The sequence below is a fragment of the Oncorhynchus keta genome, chromosome 10, assembly GCF_023373465.1.
Source record: "Oncorhynchus keta strain PuntledgeMale-10-30-2019 chromosome 10, Oket_V2, whole genome shotgun sequence".
In the NCBI taxonomy this organism is placed as follows: Eukaryota; Metazoa; Chordata; class Actinopteri; order Salmoniformes; family Salmonidae; genus Oncorhynchus; species Oncorhynchus keta.
The window spans coordinates 72,189,523-72,207,737 of record NC_068430.1 but is presented as its reverse complement, the minus strand read 5'-3'; the positions used below and the strand labels follow the sequence as shown (position 1 = coordinate 72,207,737).

The 18,215-nt window shown below is 43.6% G+C and overlaps 2 protein-coding genes across 2 annotated transcripts; both read left to right on the top strand.

The window, feature by feature from the left end:
- Positions 1 to 617: 617 nt before the first annotated feature.
- On the top strand, positions 618 to 8,357 carry LOC118364692 (carboxylesterase notum2-like). The gene is made up of 12 exons (XM_052528959.1): positions 618 to 840; positions 1,103 to 1,428; positions 2,120 to 2,172; positions 2,997 to 3,092; positions 3,443 to 3,503; positions 3,851 to 3,948; positions 4,054 to 4,156; positions 4,576 to 4,764; positions 4,976 to 5,076; positions 5,423 to 5,570; positions 6,330 to 6,377; positions 7,300 to 8,357. Exons 2-12 carry the CDS (start codon positions 1,115 to 1,117, stop codon positions 7,604 to 7,606), a joined length of 1,518 nt encoding a protein of 505 aa, XP_052384919.1. The 5' UTR covers positions 618 to 840; positions 1,103 to 1,114; the 3' UTR covers positions 7,607 to 8,357.
- Positions 8,358 to 9,689: 1,332 nt separating this feature from the next.
- Positions 9,690 to 14,757, top strand: LOC118389347 (40S ribosomal protein S15a). The gene is made up of 5 exons (XM_035779275.1): positions 9,690 to 9,805; positions 10,766 to 10,903; positions 11,132 to 11,211; positions 11,456 to 11,541; positions 14,624 to 14,757. The coding sequence occupies exons 2-5, from the start codon at positions 10,771 to 10,773 to the stop codon at positions 14,715 to 14,717; spliced, it is 393 nt and encodes a 130-aa protein (XP_035635168.1). The 5' UTR covers positions 9,690 to 9,805; positions 10,766 to 10,770; the 3' UTR covers positions 14,718 to 14,757.
- Positions 14,758 to 18,215: the final 3,458 nt, after the last annotated feature.

Genomic DNA, 18,215 nt, shown 5'->3' with positions numbered 1-18,215 from the left:
TTAAACACATTTACTTAGCGACAGTCCACTTCACATAACTGTTATTGAGGTCATTTGTTTACCAACACATTTCCTTCAGTTGGCAAATTGAACATTTGCGGCACAAGGGGTAAAGTTCAGCTTGATAAACATTAATTTAAGAGCTTCTATCTGATATCATTAAGCTGGAAACCCATCGCTCAACAAGACAGCCACCACGTGCGTTTTCCACCCAAAGTATCAACCCCTCTGTACCTTTGTGTGTGTCCTCTGGATCTTTCAACGTGAGGTCAACATACAGGGGCAGTCTTATGGAGTGTGTCTGAGCTTTGTGCTCCACTGACCTCCGGGGTACACGGCACACGGAAGGATTATGCTGCAGATATGCCAGACATGTAGGTGTTTAAATCAAAGCACAGGCAAACAGAGGGGAGAGGGGGGGATGAGAGGAGGGGATGAGGGAGGTATAGCTTTTTCTTGTTGTGGGACTGGGTCAGGTGGGTGGATGTGTGGGTGTGAGTCGGGAGTGGGTGGGGGCGCTTGAAATATGTTCAGCAGAGCGTGTGTTATCTTTTCTCCTCGCCACTAACCATCCAACACCCTTAGCGTGTCATCACATCGCACAGTCAGAACCTGGCGGCAGCTCAAAGGGAATGCTGGGAAATAGGATCCATATGGTGGCACTATAAAGTGCACAGCCAACCCCGAGCCTTCACCAAAAAACTGGCCAAGCCGTCCTCAACGCCAGCATCCATTCACCTACAGTCTCTCCTCACCTGTCTCCTCAGTAGCATCGCTGCTCTGTTTTACCCAAGATCCTTCCTCACACGTGACTTTCTTCAGGACTGGATACTGAAAGGGGTATGTTGATTTTCTGTGGAATTTAATGGATCCTGATTGTTATTGATCATTTCTTTAATCTATTTTAACTTTTGAGAAGGATGTTTGGTATGTTAAGTCAATTTGCCTAACATATCATTAACCTTCATTCGTTTTGCAATGCTGGTGCCCAATTACTCTAAACCAAACTGCGTCTCTCGCCTATACCATTGAGTAAGGATGGTGTGTTTCAGTGTCTATAAGTTGAGTGTTTCATGTAGCATGTTTTGTGCTAAACTCTTAGGCTGGATTGACTATGAAGATCCTGGGCCATGTGGTTTTCCTGCTGCTGATAGGAGGGATTTGTTGCCAGAACAACCGCAATGCCAAACCTAGTGGCAAGTCATCTAAGAAGAACCAGGGGAACCAGAACCAAGGGGCTGAGGCAGCCCAGTCGGCCCCAGAAGATGAGCCCCATTCTGGGCCAGTGGAGTCGGGCAGGGAGGGTAACTCTGGAGGTCGGGCGGCAGCCCAGCAGTCAGCTTCACAGAGCAACAAGGCTTCAGATGATATGAAGCTGCATGTCCTCAAGAATACTCAGGTCACATGCAACGATGGAACAGCGGCAGGGTAAGATGCTCTGGAAAACTATTTATGGAGGCAAATGATGGCTGTTTAGATAATAAAAAAGCTCTAGAGATTGTACTCAGGACATAAGACAATCTATCAATTTCAGAAAAAAATGGGTGTGATTAGGAATCATATGAAAACACTGAAATAACGAACCAGTTGTTCATGTTTTTGTATTTTTTTATTTTAATTTGACCTTTATTTAACTAGGCAGTTAAGAACAACTTCTTATTTTCAATGACGGCCTAGGAACAGTGGGTTAACTGCCTGTTCAGGGGCAGAACGACAGATTTGTACCTTGTCAGCTCGGGGGTTTGAACTTGCAACCTTCCGCTCTAACCACTAGGCTACCCTGCCGCCCCAGTGCTTTGTCAGTGCTATTACAGCTGTAATTAAACTGTAATGTGTTTTGATTTAGATAAAGTAGTAATCTAGTCCTCAGGTATCTAAATTGGTGACGGCAAGGGGTTTTAATTACTGTCAAAGGACTTTGAATTAGAGTTTGTGGTTGAACTTTGAAGGAATTAAAGAATTCAGGAATTGTCACGTACTTTATGGTACTTAGCATCAATGTGTTGATAAGGAGTTACAATGATGGTTGGAAGATCGGCCAACTCGTGACACTATACAGCAGTGGTCTCTAGGTTTCACCATTCACAGCCCTTCATCCATGTTTATTTGTGGTCCACAGGTTTTACCTAAAGGAGTTCAAAGGGAGTAAGAGATGGCTGATATTTCTGGAAGGTGTGTATTTTAAACTCATCTGGTTAATTTGATCTTGAGAGGTCAGCGCGTGGCATGTTTGCGCGACGCCCTCCGGCATCTGGACCGGTGGTAGTCTCCTTTCCCTTTTTTGTCTTTTTCGGCAGCTGTCTGTCACTCTGATTGGACGCCTCCTCTGGCATTCGCCCCTCCGTCGCTATGGGATATTTATGAGGATTGCGTTGTGACATCACACGTGTATTCTGAGACCTAGAACCGGATGTGTCACATCCTCTAAGAACAAACATTTCAGCAGGTTGAAATGTCACAACGTACATATCCTACATCAGAGGTACTTTACTGTTGGATACAGGTCAACAAGTACCAAGATATCCACACTTTTATAAGGCAAGGATCTGATTAGGTCACAAATGCCACAGTTTGTTCATTTGTTTATTTTCTCAGCAGGTGGTACGGCTCCAAAAGACTTGACTTCCATTTGATTTACATGTTAAATATGCATATAAGCATAGGTATGGTTAAGATTATAACTCAACCATTAATGGACCCCAGGTGGGATTTTAGGAAGCAGTCACATAATAGCCACCAATTTATATCCCTGCCGTTTCTATTCAACAGTCCATTGCCATACATGTGCATCAGACCCCACAGACACTCCCTCAGTTTGGGAGCCTGGCCAGAGGCTAGCAGATGGAGCTGCAGGTGGATGCCTCAGTTACCCTCCCTCTACCATTCCTCCCAACCCCCATTCCTCTCGGGCCTCTGAAATGGGCTAACAAGGGGGTCTCCCTTTCTGAACTTCTGAAACCGGATGTGAGAAGCTAATATTAGTGTCTTATTTTTAGGCGGTTGGTGCTGCTACAACAAAGACTCCTGCGATACCAGATATAAAAATATCCCACGACTCATGACCTCATCCGACTGGCCCCAAATGCGCAAAGGTAGGTACTGTTTTATAATATAATATATGCCATTTAGCAGACGCTTTTATCCAAAGCGACTTACAGTCATGTGTGCATACATTCTACGTATGGGTGGTCCCGGGGATCGAACCCACTACCCTGGCGTTACAAGCGCCATGCTCTACCAACTGAGCTACAGAAGGACCACAGAATGTGTCCTCGTCATTCATCATACATGTTTTACATGGGTGTCCATGTTTGGTCCCATTCCCAATATACATTGTGTCATGGGTTGTTGATTGTCATATGACATCAGAGTTGTGTCCTACTGTATGTCCAATGAGAGGTCACCACTGTCTCTGCTTGACTTTCTATTGGTTGCTTTACAGGAAGTGGAATATTGTCAGCCCAGGCGGAAGAAAACCCTCATTGGTATAACAGTAATATTGTGTAAGTATGCTTGTTAACACGCTGGTTGTTGTATGTTACCGGTACATGTTGTCCTACATACTGTACTGCTCATACTGTACTGCTAACTAAAGTTCTCAGGATCTGTGTGATCGAAGAAGCCAACTACAGGCTGAGATGATGAATATCAAACATGACAGGTTGCTTCACAATGAGGGATGGACCTCTCGTGTAGGTCCCATTAATACCATTACATATGTACATGAATACGTGTGAGAGAGTGTGTGTGAGTGCATGAGTGCGTGTGTGCGTGCGTGTGTGCGTGTGTGTGTGTGTTTGTGTGTGTGTGTGAGTGGCTCTGACCCAGCTGTGTATCTCCTCTTCTGCAGATTCATACCGTACTGCTCCAGCGACGTGTGGAGTGGCACAGGGCCCACAGCCACCAAGGAGAAGAGAGGCCCGGGAAAAGAGAAGGAGAAAGATGCCAGTAGGTCCTCTCACCACCAGCAGATCCTCATTATTTTCCTCAACACCAAAGCCATTTCAATACGGTGGTTTGTTCTATTGATTGCATATCTATGTTTCCCTACAGTTGAGTATACCTTCATGGGTTCCCTGATCATCCGTGAGGTCATCAAAGACCTAGTCCCTAAAGGCATCAAACAGGCCAAGGTTGTCATGCTGGCTGGCACAAGGTGAGTTCCTCTCCTCTGCTTTGGGTCTGTTCCCAATCTTGCCCCGTTGTCTGGCACCGTCTGTCTCCGCTACCCAGCTCCACACACTCACACACATTGACAGAGTGAGTCTATTTTAGGACGTCCTGTTACTGTTGTCTACCATAAAGATGTTTATGAGCCCTGCTGTCCTGTATTGGCCGTAGAGTGTGGGACAATGACATCATGTCTATTAGGGGCCTCTTCCATAAAGGAGGACACAGTTCTGGAGATTCTTCCCAGGTTAGCAACATGTTTGGTGAGACACCCTGAGGACTAAAACAAGAACACACAGTTAAGTCTGACTGTGACAGCATAGCATTGTTGTGGCTAGCTGTCGGCCATTTTGGCTCCAATTGGCAGTGTGCCAATTTTTACCCAGTTTCTTTGCTCCCCTGCAGTGCGGGAGGGACGGGAGTGCTACTGAACATTGAGAGAGTGTCCAGTCAGCTGGAGCAGCTGGGGGCAGAGGCCCAGGTTCGAGGCCTGGTGGATTCGGGCTGGTTTCTGGAGAGTAAACAGCAGAGGGTTCCTGACTGCCCAGACAGTGTCTCCTGCTCACCTGTAGACGCCATCAAGAGAGGACTCAAGTAAAACACATCTGTCTCTCTCCCTTCAGCTTATCCATGTCTCTATGACCTTATAATGACAGATGCCCTGAACAAAGCATTGCATCTCATCACACGTGTAGCTTTATTTCCATTGGCTTGAAGTTCACCAATAATTTTAGCATATAACAGTTGCCCTGTCTATGTTCAATGCGCACTGGAAGCCATTTTTCTCCAATGGCTGTTTTCTTAGGCTGTGGAACGGGGTGGTCCCAGACAAGTGTCGGCAGCAGTACAAGAAAGGAGAGGAGTGGCAGTGCTTCTTCAGCCACAAACTCTACTCCTCCCTGACCTGTGAGTGTCTTTACTACCTACCATCATCTTGTAAGAATGTATCTTTCATCTATGAAAGCTGAAGGGTCATGAATCAGAATGCTGGTAAACTTTATGTCCATCGTGTTACCCATCAAGATACCAATAAATGTTACGACCCTCATGTTACCCAATAAAACACTTATAGGTACAAGCAACACCCCAACTCTGTTCTCATACTGTGTGTGTGTGTGTGTGTGTGTGTGTGTGTGTGTGTGTGTGTGTGTGTGTGTGTGTGTGTGTGTGTGTGTGTGTGTGTGTGTGTGTGTGTGTGTGTGTGTGTGTGTGTGTGTGTGTGTGTGTGTGTGTGTGTGTGTGTGTGTCACAGCCCCTCTGTTTGTGGTGCAGTGGCTGTTTGACGAGGAGCAGTTGAGAGTGGAGAATATCTACCTGGGGGGTCAGACCCTGTCAGAACAGCAGTGGACCTACATGCAGAACCTGGGAAAGGATATCAAGAACTCACTCAAAGATGTCACGTAAGTGTGCAGCTGCAGCGACAGACGTGACCGTGGAATGTGGTAGACAGCTGAGCTTGGGATTGATCCATGGCATATAGGCCAAGAATTCACAAAACCTAAGTTTTGTGACCAAAACAAGTAAGAGAACCTCCCTAATATTGAGTTACACCCATCACCTCTTGCCCTCAGAACAGCCTCAATTCGTCAGGGCATGAACTCTACAAGGTGTCGAAAGTGTTCCACAGGGATGCTGGCCCATGTTGAGTCCAATGCTTCCCACAGTTCTGTCTAGCTGGCTGGATGTCCATTGGGTGGTGGACCATTCTTGATACACGCAAACCCAGCAGTGTTGCAGTTCTTGACATACTCAAACCGGTGTGTTTTTGTCACCTTCTACCATACCCTGTTCAAAGTCACTTAAATGTTTTGTCTTGCCCATTCACCCTCAATGGCACACTTACACAAACCATGTTTACATTTTCTCAAGGCTTAAAAAAAGTAATTAACCTGTCTCCTTCCCTTCATCGACACTGACTGAAGTGGATTTAACAAGTGACATCAATAAGGGATCATAGCTTTCACCTGGATTCACCTGGTCAGTCTGTCATGGAAAGACCAGGTGTTCTTAATGTTTTGTACTGTCAGTGTATACTATTGATCAGCTGAAATGGAAAATTAGCAAAAATGAATCAACAGCAATATTCTCCACATGTTCCCAACACTATCAAATATGTCACGCTGCTCAGTGCTGACATTATGCTGTGGTGTGTGTTGCAGGGCTGTGTTCGCACCCTCCTGCCTGTCCCACACATTGATCACTAAAAGGTAGGACATCTGACTCCCTGGGGGCCCTGAAAAGCACATCCACTGTCCCATCTATCCCTCACCCCTACCCTGACCCATCTCTACCCAGTAAGCTCATGCTACTCTTTTTGTGTAGCTCGTTAATCAAACCACATTCTGCGTATCACTGAATGACATTTCACACTTTCACTAACCCTCCAGCACGCTTTACACATACACACACACGCACCCACGCACCCACACCCGCACACACACACACACACGCACGCACGCACGCACGCACGCACGCACGCACGCACGCACCCACCCACCCACCCACCTACATACACACAAACGTGCACAAACAAACTCAGCCTTTTAAGCAAGCAAATACATACACACTTAAAAGAGAACACACACACACTCACAAAATCACACACACTTAACACACACACACACCTCTCCAGCTGGACATAGGGTCAGTGACAGGGCAGAAGGTGGAGCCTATGTTACGGTAAAGGGCAGGGTTGGAGATGGGAGGAGTGATTAGCTCAGGGTTGTAGGGGAGGAACTGGTTGCCTAATCTTACTAGTGTGAGGTAGGTGGATCATATTTTCACAGTTTTGTAATCTAATGCAGGGCTATGTTGATGGTAGTTATGGTGGTGGTGTTGGAGGCTGGACACAAGGAGGGCACAGCTGGGGAACCAATTGAGACGCAGTCTGCCAAGGCATACTGCTTGTGAGAAGATACAGGGCTCAAGTGGCCCAACACGCTCTCTCTCTTTTCATTGCTACCTACTTCAATCATCTCCCCGTTCTCTGGCACCCATTCACTCCCTCTCCTCTCTCTCTCTCTCTCTCTCTCTCTCTCTCTCTCTCTCTCTCTCTCTCTCTCTCTCTCTCTCCTGTCCTCTTGCTATCTCCCTCCCCTCTCTCCCCCCACCCCCCGTTCTTTACATTAGTAACTGGATGACGTTTCAAGTCAAAGGCACCTCCCTGCCGCGGGCTCTGCAGTGCTGGGATAAGAGTTTCCAAGAAGCCAACCGTAACAGCAAGACCCCCCTGAAGGGCTGTCCCTTCCACCTGATCGACACCTGCCACTGGCCCCAGTGCAACCCCACCTGCCCAGCCTTGGTGGACCAGGCCACCCAGCAGGAGCTCACCCTGCTCCAGATGTTAGTGGGCATGGGCCTGGACCTCCAGAAACTAGGTCTGGACCTCAGGAGGGACAGTAGCTCTATAACTAGCATGGTCAGTAACGGTGGCTAAGACAAGGAGTATAGAAGCCCACTCTCTGGCTTAGTAAAGGGACATTTTTTATGAGTTATGACATAACCATGAAAGGTACAGAATCTGGTTACTTCTGTTGTGCCGCTCAGCCATTCCATTGTGCTCCACTGTTACCATGCCGTCTTGACCGGTGGGTATGTCACTGGGCTTACACTATGTCTGTCTGTAACATTACAGTTTGCCTCCAGGATCACTCTACCTGGACAATTTAAAGAGGGGAGGGGAGTGATTCCAGTTTACCCCTGGTTGTGTCTCACATTTGATTCAAGGGAGAACGAGGAGTGCCAGGTACCTGTAGCTAACCAGTCAGACACCAAACCTGCAACACACTTTCACCCAACTACATGTACTATACAAAACTTCAACAACATTTTGTGAAGTGAAACGTACTGCTTTTGAGGATTTTTGAATAAGCTATTGGCACTTTTTATCATCTTGCCAACATAGGACTGGTACAGTATTCAGAGGAAATGTACATTTTAATGTAGATGGTTGACTGGAAGGATATATTATATGAGTCTGCTGTTTTAGATCCATGTCCAAGCTCAAACACTGCCCGAGAATGAAGGACTGTCTTGCAAGGACACTTGCAGTGCCGAGACCATTCTCTAACTTTTATTGAATGTGTTCTACGCGCGCGCCCAAATACACATACACACACACACACACACACACACACACACACACACACACACACACACACACACACACACACACACACACACACAGACACACACACACAGCACACACACACACACACACACACACACACACACACACACACACACACACACACACACACACACACACACACACACACACACACACACACAGACACACACACAGACACACACACACACACACACACACACACACACACACACACACACACACACACACACACACACACACACACAGCCTACAGTTTATATTTCCCACATTTCTACTGCTGCTGCAATTACAATGTTGACTTTTTAGATATATATAAATATATATTTGATATGCATGTGAAGTAAGGGATGTTTGATCTTGCAAAAGTGGCCCAAATGAAAAGTAATTGTCATACTTTATAATATTTTATATTATCAAGAGAAGGTCGTGACCATCTCTTCTTTCTTTGAGTTTACCGTGAAGTGTGTTTAAACCTAATGTATCTTCCCATGGACCCTTTTAAGTGATGTTTCCTCTTCAAAAACACTGTAGTCGATACTACTCAGCTAGTGTGTCATGTACTGTAATATCTACATAATTGACATCATTAAAGATTAATTTAATGTGATTATATCTAATCTATTGTATGGTAATTATAATCAGAATTGTTTGATTTGCTACTGTTTTAAATTGTATGTAATGAACCCTATTTTGCTTGAACTATTTACCTTGTAAACAGAACTATAACTTGACAGGCATTATATAGTGGATGTATGTTGAATTGAATACAGAACAATAAATAAAAGTTGGATTATCCTTGAAAACCTGTTCAGAGTGAGCTTTGTTACTTTTTCTTTGATTGAACCTCCTGTTATTAAATCATTATTATTTAAAATTCATCCTCAAATTCACAAGCTCTGAGATTTAAAGAAAAATCTCCCATCAGGTTTCAATAAAGCATAATCTACTCGGTAAACCTACTGGTAAAACATCATACTGTATTTATTTCCCACACTCCAACCACTAGATGGCGATCTTTTAGATTTAAACCAAAGCCCCACAAGATACTATAGTTTCAAAAGGGATTACAGACTTCCCAACTACTACTGTAAATATGAAAAGAGAGACATCAGAGATGTTTCAGAAAGACTGTAATATGTTTTGGACGTTTACATTTGCTTACAGACACATTCAAAATATCTTGGTAGATTTGTCTTTAATTTAGAAATCTCTATTTCTTGCACAAATATAATCAGCAATATGAATTGAATGCTTCTGTTTTATCAACTTGGAAGTTTGTTTGCATTTAGACTAAAGGGTAAATCTAAATCACTTTCTGAATAAATATAATATAATATATATAAATATAATATATATATTTAATTATCAACCTTATTTTGTATCAAGTATTCAATAACCCAGTGGTTTTCAGCTGGTGATTGCGTGAACTCGTCGTAAAAAATATTTTTTGCCCATAATGCATCGCTAGGTCTTCCTACTTCCTCTTTCCGCCATATTGCAGAACCGGTAAGGGCCCCCTCTAAAATCTCATTGTCAATCTTTCCCAAATCTAACCCATCCAGCCGTCTAAAACACAATTTATGAAATTATATAAACGTTTAATAATGTACTAATGTCATGAAATGGTTATTGTGTCGATATGTTGTGAGATGTTGGTGTTTTGCCTTGTGATTCGTAAAGTCCCCATCACTGTCCGTTTTACTGGTGTGTTGTATCGGTAGCTAGAGCATATGAATAAAATCCGACAATTAATACTGCTAATTACGTTGTGTTTTTAAATAATCGACAAATTTGCTTTATTGTCAATATATGGTATAAATGTTGAATAGTACAGTTTGGTTGGCCAACCAACTCTTCTAGCTACTTTGGCCCGTACTCGTAGTCCTTCCATGCGTGGTAGACAGTCGATGGTGGTTGTTAAACGTGTCTGTATGGTCGTGCAAACCTCTTCTAATTTCTTATCTAAGGACCTAACGTTTGTCCCAGTTTTGAAATAGTTGGTGTTGGCGCTGGCGCTAGCCATTCGAATGTTATGTCTTGACCAGTGAAATGTAGACGGTTCGCTCTAACCAGGTAATTTGGATAGCTAGCATAATGTCTGTCGAGGTTGCTACTTTAGTATGTAGCCTTCTGTTTTCTTCACCAAAGTAACCACGTAACGTAAGCTAACCGGCTAGTTTGGGAATACTTTGTTAGTCAATATCTTCGCTAACGTTAGGTAAGCCTATACTTAAATTGTCATTGCATACTCAATATCCATCTACCTACATTTGAGCTAACTTAGTCAAGTTTGTTGGCTGACTTACTTGTCAAGTCAATAGCTAGCTAGACAGCTAACGTTAGCTTGCCAGTTTCACAGCATGTTATGAGGAGAACAAACCACTATTCGACTGTTTACTATTAACTAGTTGGCTGTCTTTAAACTCCTAAACTAATTTAACTTTTTTATGCATCTCTGATCGACAGGCATCATGGTGCGCATGAACGTTCTTGCGGATGCGCTCAAAAGCATCAACAATGCTGAGAAACGTGGGAAACGCCAGGTTCTGATCCGGCCGTGTTCGAAGGTCATTGTACGTTTCCTGACCGTCATGATGAAGCACGGTGAGTTACTGAAATGTATCATTTGATTTGTAAGTGGTATGGGTCCAGTCAAGATGTGCAGGTGTCAGTTACAGGTAGGACCATGAGCATGCATAACCCGCTTCCCTCCAGGAGAGGAATTGCTTACCCCTGGTTGAGGGATCTGAGTTTGAGCCCTGTAACGTCCTCTATCGACAATGCTGTGTGTCTGTACTTGGTTTTGATTCCCTGCCTCCCTTGTTATCCTAGGTTACATTGGTGAGTTTGAGATCATCGACGACCACAGAGCTGGGAAAATAGTCGTCAATCTCACTGGCAGGCTGAACAAGGTAAAAAACGCTCAATATACTGCATCACAAGGACTACCATCAGACCTTTTGAGTGCCATTCTACTTCATTTGACTTATCTTTTGTATTGGGGTAGATTGATAGACTATCTGACCCCTCTGTTTTGCTCATCTTCTTTGACATGTTTTTTCCCCTGCTCGTATTCTGCATTGTGGCATTATCAGCCTACCTGCGTAATTGTATATTTGCACCTGGCACTTCTAATCCTTCTTTTGCTAATTTCAGTGTGGTGTGATCAGCCCTCGTTTTGACCTCCAGTTGAAGGATCTGGAAAAGTGGCAGAACAACCTCCTGCCCTCAAGACAGTTCGGGTGAGAATCAGTCAGCAGCACCCTAATGGTGGCATGAATGTTGGAGTGGCCGTATCACGGTTGTGCAGTGGAACTTTGTGAACAGGGTATTCATCAGTGGTGACTTTGTTTGCTACGGTGTTTCACGTATGAATGCATCTCTTGATGTCTTGTTAATGTGCTCCTTTGGGGTGTATAAAATTGTGCCCCGGGTTTCACAGACTTTAAATCTCTGAATGTTTATTTGGATGTCAAAGCAACTAAACTAATCGCCTTTTATTTCCGTGCCTTAATGTTCAGCTTCCGATAACATTTAAGAGCAAGCAAATTAAGCATTAGTCTAGTATTTATAGATGCTGGCTGGGTTGGAGATTGGAACAGTCCTTGAAATGCACTTTGAAAAGATGAGGGCAGCCTGGGCAACGGGAACTAAAACCTTTATCATAAGTCGGGGATGGGCAACTTGAGTCCCTGGGACTGAGTGTCCTCTGTGTGCTTCCACTTTCTACTGAATGTATCCATGGAAATAGGATTGCTGGAGCCTCTTGAACAGGATTTGACCTGCAAAAAGGGGGTGAATATGATTGAATGTTCTGACAGTATCACTATGCATGAAATTGCTCTCAGCTTTACTTAAGTCCAATGGTGGATGTGGTGAGGCACGGTAACAGATTTATTGATCTGTGTGATGTCGATTGATGAATCCAATGACTCGTCCGCAACTAGGGGGAAAAACCGACGGGACTGGCTTAGGTTGTTGATATGTGGACTGTATTTCGTCTCCAATGTTTATTGAAAACCCAAATTTGCACAATAAGCACTTGTCTCTCAAATACATTGTAACAGTGGTTGGCTAGCTAGCGAACTTTAGCCATTAGCAATTATGTGAAATCAGTCAAAACATCTCAAAACAAGACATGGCATCAAGAATCAGATGAACTAGCTGAAACAGGTCACAATTCCCCACAGGGCAATTGTCATTCTTGCTAGCTTTCTGGCCATCCACAACTATGCTTGGACTTCTGCCCCGTTTAAAGCATGTGCATCGTTTTCTTGCCGTTATCAGCTAACCCATCTATAGTCGGCAAATTTTGGCGTTCCATCTGTGGCGTTTACCTGTGTAAGTCTGACATAGAAAACCTTTGAAGGCTACACATTTAACATTTAAGTCATTTAGCAGACGCTCTTATCCAGAGCGACTTACAGACGGGAAAGTCATGCTATTTGTATTTGAGCGATATAATTGGCAGTTCATTCAACTTGAATTTGCAACTTCTTGAACTACAACCGTACTTGAGGCGTTCACATGGCACCCAAACTGTCAAGAGTAAAAATAAGCATTTATCAAGCTACTTACTGCACTTATTGGTTTTAGGGTAAGCGATTTACAAAAGTAAACCTTCAAATGCTGCAAAAATTGCAATAGGTTGGCTACTGTCGACTATTGATAGTCTGCAAAAAGAAAGCTACAAAAAGACACATTCATCTTGGCTGGCCTGCTGTAGCCATGTCTCTTTTGAAAGTCCTCGTCTTAAAGAGGCAACGTCCTATTTCTTAAATTGGTGTACTTTAGAAACAACATTTTATAGAATTAATACAATTTTAAAGAATATGTCTTGCATTGCTACATTGTTACACCGCTTTTTATTATATGCCATCATAACCAAATGGAGCCAGAGCATGTCAATCTAAGTCCTGCATTTATAAACTACATTTACATTTAAGTCATTTAGCAGACGCTCTTATCCAGAGCAACTTACAAATTGGTGCATTCACCTTATGACATCCAGTAGAACAGTCACTTTACAATAGTGCATCTAAATCTTAAAGGGGGGTGAGAAGGATTACTTATCCTATCCTTATCCTATCCTAGGTATTCCTTAAAGAGGTGGGGTTTCAGGTGTCTCCGGAAGGTGGTGATTGACTCCGCTGTCCTGGCGTCGTGAGGGAGTTTGTTCCACCAATGTATGGGACATTGAATCTCAATAGATGCTAGACAGCCTGCAAAGTAAACACTTCTTAGATAAATATGACAACTCGAAAAGCTACATTTCCTGAAGAAATTTTGTGGGGTTGATTCAGATTAATAAAACGATTAGTAGCCTACATAGCCATTTGATGTGTTGAATGGGCAAATTATTTCAAAGGGCACAAGACGTATTTGGTTGCAATGTTTTTCATAAAGGGTGGTCGACCATCCTCCAGGAGAGCTAATGGGGTTTACAGGCTTTTATTCCAGTCCCCCCTGTATGACTTCATAACATTTGTTGCATCTAGCTTTTTCTAAGAGAATGACTTTTAAAGTGAAGATTGAATGTGTAAAGTGGCTGTTCCACTGGATGTCATAAGGTGAATGCACCAATTTGTAAGTCGCTCTGGATAAGAGCGTCTGCTAAATGACTTAAATGTAAATGTAATGTGATTTGGATAGTCACTATCAGGAATAGTTTTACAGCCGCGATGCATTTCTTGTTATGATAGGCTTCACTGTACATCCACATGCATTGCTAACATTGCTTGGTTGGAAAAGCATTGAATGTTTAGGATCATAAATGGAGGACTAAACTCAACTAATGTCACCAAAATTCAGTCCATCTTCAGTAGTGCAAACCATATAAGTGAGCTAAGTCACATCAAATGAGCACCAACCAGGGTCCAACACAAACCTTTTCCCCCTCACTGGCCTGGATATGGGGTAGTTTATAAATGCATTAGACTCATACAGGACCTAGGTTGACATGCTTTGGCTCTATTTAGCTTGACTGTGGAAAAGTGGTTCGGGAGTAGAGACCAAAAGAGTACCTTAAGTTGTCTTGATGCGGTAATGATTGTCTGCAATTGGTTTATAGCAGGTTTTTGAAGGATGAGGTTAGAAAATGCTTTCTTAAGTGTTGTATGGCATTAATGGAAGCGACTGATGTTGCTTTTACAAGGGGTTCAACTGGATTTGTCTCAGCTGTTCCTGGTGTTTCATGGTCTTAGTCTATTAATGTTAAATGTACTTTTGTAATAGAATTTCCCTACTGCTTGCCATAAATGAATTTAAGTCTGCCTGTTGTGTTTTTATAAACTCATGTCTTACACCCCATGTCTGTTTCTTCAGATACATCGTGCTGACCACCTCAGCTGGCATCATGGACCATGAAGAAGCCAGACGAAAACACACAGGAGGGAAAATTCTTGGATTCTTTTTCTAAAATGTAAAGAACTGCAAAATAAAACACCAAATCCAGTGGACTTTGTATTTTGTCTTATTAGATTGCTACAGTCAAAATGTTATGTATTGGTACAATGAGAATGATTAATATTTTATACTGAACAAAAATATGAATGTGGCTATTTTACTGGTTTTACTGAGCGAGTTCGTATAAGGAAATCAGTGAATTGAAATAAATTAATGTGGCCCTAAGCTATGGATTTCACAAAGATGGATCTGTTGGTCAAAACCTTTATAATTTTTTTATTTTTTAAGTAGGGTTGTGGTTCCGAACCAGTCAGTATCTTTTGTGACTACCATTTTCCGCATGGAGCGTGACACAGCTCCTTCGCATGGAGTTGATCAGGTTGATTGTGGAATGGTGTCCCACTCAATGACTGTGCGCAGTTGCTGGATATTGCCGGGAACTGGAACACGCTATCATACACGTTGATCCAGAGCATACCAAACATGCTCAATGGGTGACATGCCCGGTGACTGCAGGCCATGGAAGAACTGGGACATTTTCATCTTTCAGGAATTGTGTACAGATCCTTGTGTCATGGGGCTGTGCATTATCATGCTGAAACGTGTTCCAGTGGGGCGGCAGGGTAGCATAGTGGTTAGAGCATTGGACTAGTAACCGAAAGGTTCAAACCCCCGAGCTGACAAGGTACAAATCTGTCGTTCTGCCCCTGAACAGGCAGTTAACCCACAGTTCCTAGGCTGTCATTGAAAATAATCATTTGTTCTTAACTGACTTGTCTAGTAAAATAAAGGTAAAATAAAAAATGCTGAAACGTGAGGTGATTGCGGCAGATTTTTTACATTTTTTATTTCACCTTTATTTAACCAGGTAGGCAAGTTGAGAACAAGTTCTCATTTACAATTGCGACCTGGCCAAGATAAAGCAAAGCAGTTCGACAGATACAACGACACAGAGTTACACATGGAGTAAAACAAACATAGTCAATAATGCATTATAAACAGGTCTATATACAATGTGAGCAAATGAGGTGAGAAGGGAGGTAAAGGCAAAAAAGGCCATGGTGGCAAAGTAAATACAATATAGCAAGTAAAACACTGGAATGGTAGTTTTGCAATGGAAGAATGCAAAGTAGAAATAAAAATAATGGGGTGCAAAGGAGCAAAATAAATAAATTAAATACAGTTGGGAAGAGGTAGTTGTTTGGGCTGAATTATAGGTGGACTATGTACAGGTGCAGTAATCTGTGAGCTGCTCTGACAGTTGGTGCTTAAAGCTAGTGAGGGAGATAAGTGTTTCCAGTTTCAGAGATTTTTGTAGTTCGTTCCAGTCATTGGCAGCAGTGAACTGGAAGGAGAGGCGGCCAAAGAAAGAATTGGTTTTGGGGGTGACCAGAGAGATATACCTGCTGGAGCGTGTGCTACAGGTGGGAGATGCTATGGTGACCAGCGAGCTGAGATAAGGGGGGACTTTACCTAGCAGGGTCTTATAGATGACATGGAGCCAGTGGGTTTGGCGATGAGTATGAAGCGAGGGCCAGCCAACGAGAGCGTACAGGTCGCAATGGTGGGTAGTGTATGGGGCTTTGGTGACAAAAGGGATTGCACTGTGATAGACTGCATCCAATTTGTTGAGAAGGGTATTGGAGGCTATTTTGTAAATTATATCGCCAAAGTCGAGGATTGGTAAGATGGTCAGTTTTACAAGGGTATGTTTGGCAGCATGAGTGAAGGATGCTTTGTTGCGAAGTAGGAAGCCAATTCAAGATTTAACTTTGGATTGGAGATGTTTGATATGGGTCTGGAAGGAGAGTTTACAGTCTAACCAGACACCTAAGTATTTGTAGTTGTCCACGTATTCTAAGTCAGAAACCGTCCAGAGTAGTGATGTTGGACAGGCGGGTAGGTGCAGGTAGCGATCGGTTGAAGAGCATCCATTTAGTTTTACTTGTATTTACGGCAATTGGAGGCCATGGAAGGAGAGTTGTATGGCATTGAAGCTTGCCTGGAGGGTTGTTAACACAGTGTCCAAAGAAGGCCCGGAAGTATACAGAATGGTGTCGTCTGCGTAGAGGTGGATCAGAGACTCACCAGCAGCAAGAGCGACCTCATTGATGTATACAGAGAAGAGAGTCGGTCCAAGAATTGAACCCTGTGGCACCCCCATAGAGACTGCCAGAGGTCCGGACAGCAGACCCTCCGATTTGACGCACTGAACTCTATCAGAGAAGTAGTTGGTGAACCAGGCGAGGCAATCATTTGAGACACCAAGGCTGTCGAGTCTGCCGATGAGGATGTGGTGATTGACAGAGTCGAAAGCCTTGGCCAGATCAATGAATACGGCTGCACAGTAATGTTTCTTATCGATGGTGGTTAAGATATCGTTTAGGACCTTGAGCGTGGCTGAGGTGCACCCATGACCAGCTCTGAAACCAGATTGCATAGCAGAGAAGGTATGGTGAGATTCAAAATGGTCGGTAATCTGTTTGTTGACTTGGCTTTCGAAGACCTTAGAAAGGCATGGTAGGATAGATATAGGTCTGTAGCAGTTTGGGTCAAGAGTGTCCCCCCCTTTGAAGAGGGGGATAACCGCAGCTGCTTTCCAATTTACATTACATTTAAGTCATTTAGCAGACGCTCTTATCCAGAGCGACTTACAATCTTTGGGAATCTCAGATGACACGAAAGAGAGGTTGAACAGGCTAGTAATAGGGGTGGCAACAATTTCGGCAGATAATTTTAGAAAGAAAGGGTCCAGATTGTCTAGCCCGGCTGATTTGTAGGGGTCCAGATTTTGCAGCTCTTTCAGAACATCAGCTGAATGGATTTGGGAGAAGGAGAAATTGGGAAGGCTTGGGCGAGTTGCTGTTGGGGGTGCAGTGCTGTTGACCGGGGTAGGAGTAGCCAGGTGGAAAGCATGGCCAGCCGTAGAAAAATGCTTATTGAAATTCTCAATTATGGTGGATTTATCAGTGGTGACAGTGTTTCCTATCTTCAGTGCAGTGGGCAGCTGGGAGGAGGTGTTCTTATTCTCCATGGACTTTAAAGTGTCCCAAAACTTTTTTGAGTTAGTGTTGCAGGAAGCAAATTTCTGCTTGAAAAAGCTAGCCTTGGCTTTTCTAACTGCCTGTGTATAATGGTTTCTAGCTTCCCTGAACAGCTGCATATCACGGGGGCTGTTCGATGCTAATGCAGAACGCCATAGGATGTTTTTGTGTTGGTTAAGGGCAGTCAGGTCTGGGGAGAACCAAGGGCTATATCTGTTCCTGGTTCTAAATTTCTTGAATGGGGCATGTTTATTTAAGATGGTTAGGAAGGCATTTAAAAAAATATCCAGGCATCCTCTACTGACGGGATGAGATCAATATCCTTCCAGGATACCCCGGCCAGGTCGATTAGAAAGGCCTGCTCGCGGAAGTGTTTCAGGGAGCGTTTTACAGTGATGAGTGGAGGTCGTTTGACCGCTGACCCATTACGGATGCAGGCAATGAGGCAGTGATCGCTGAGATCTTGG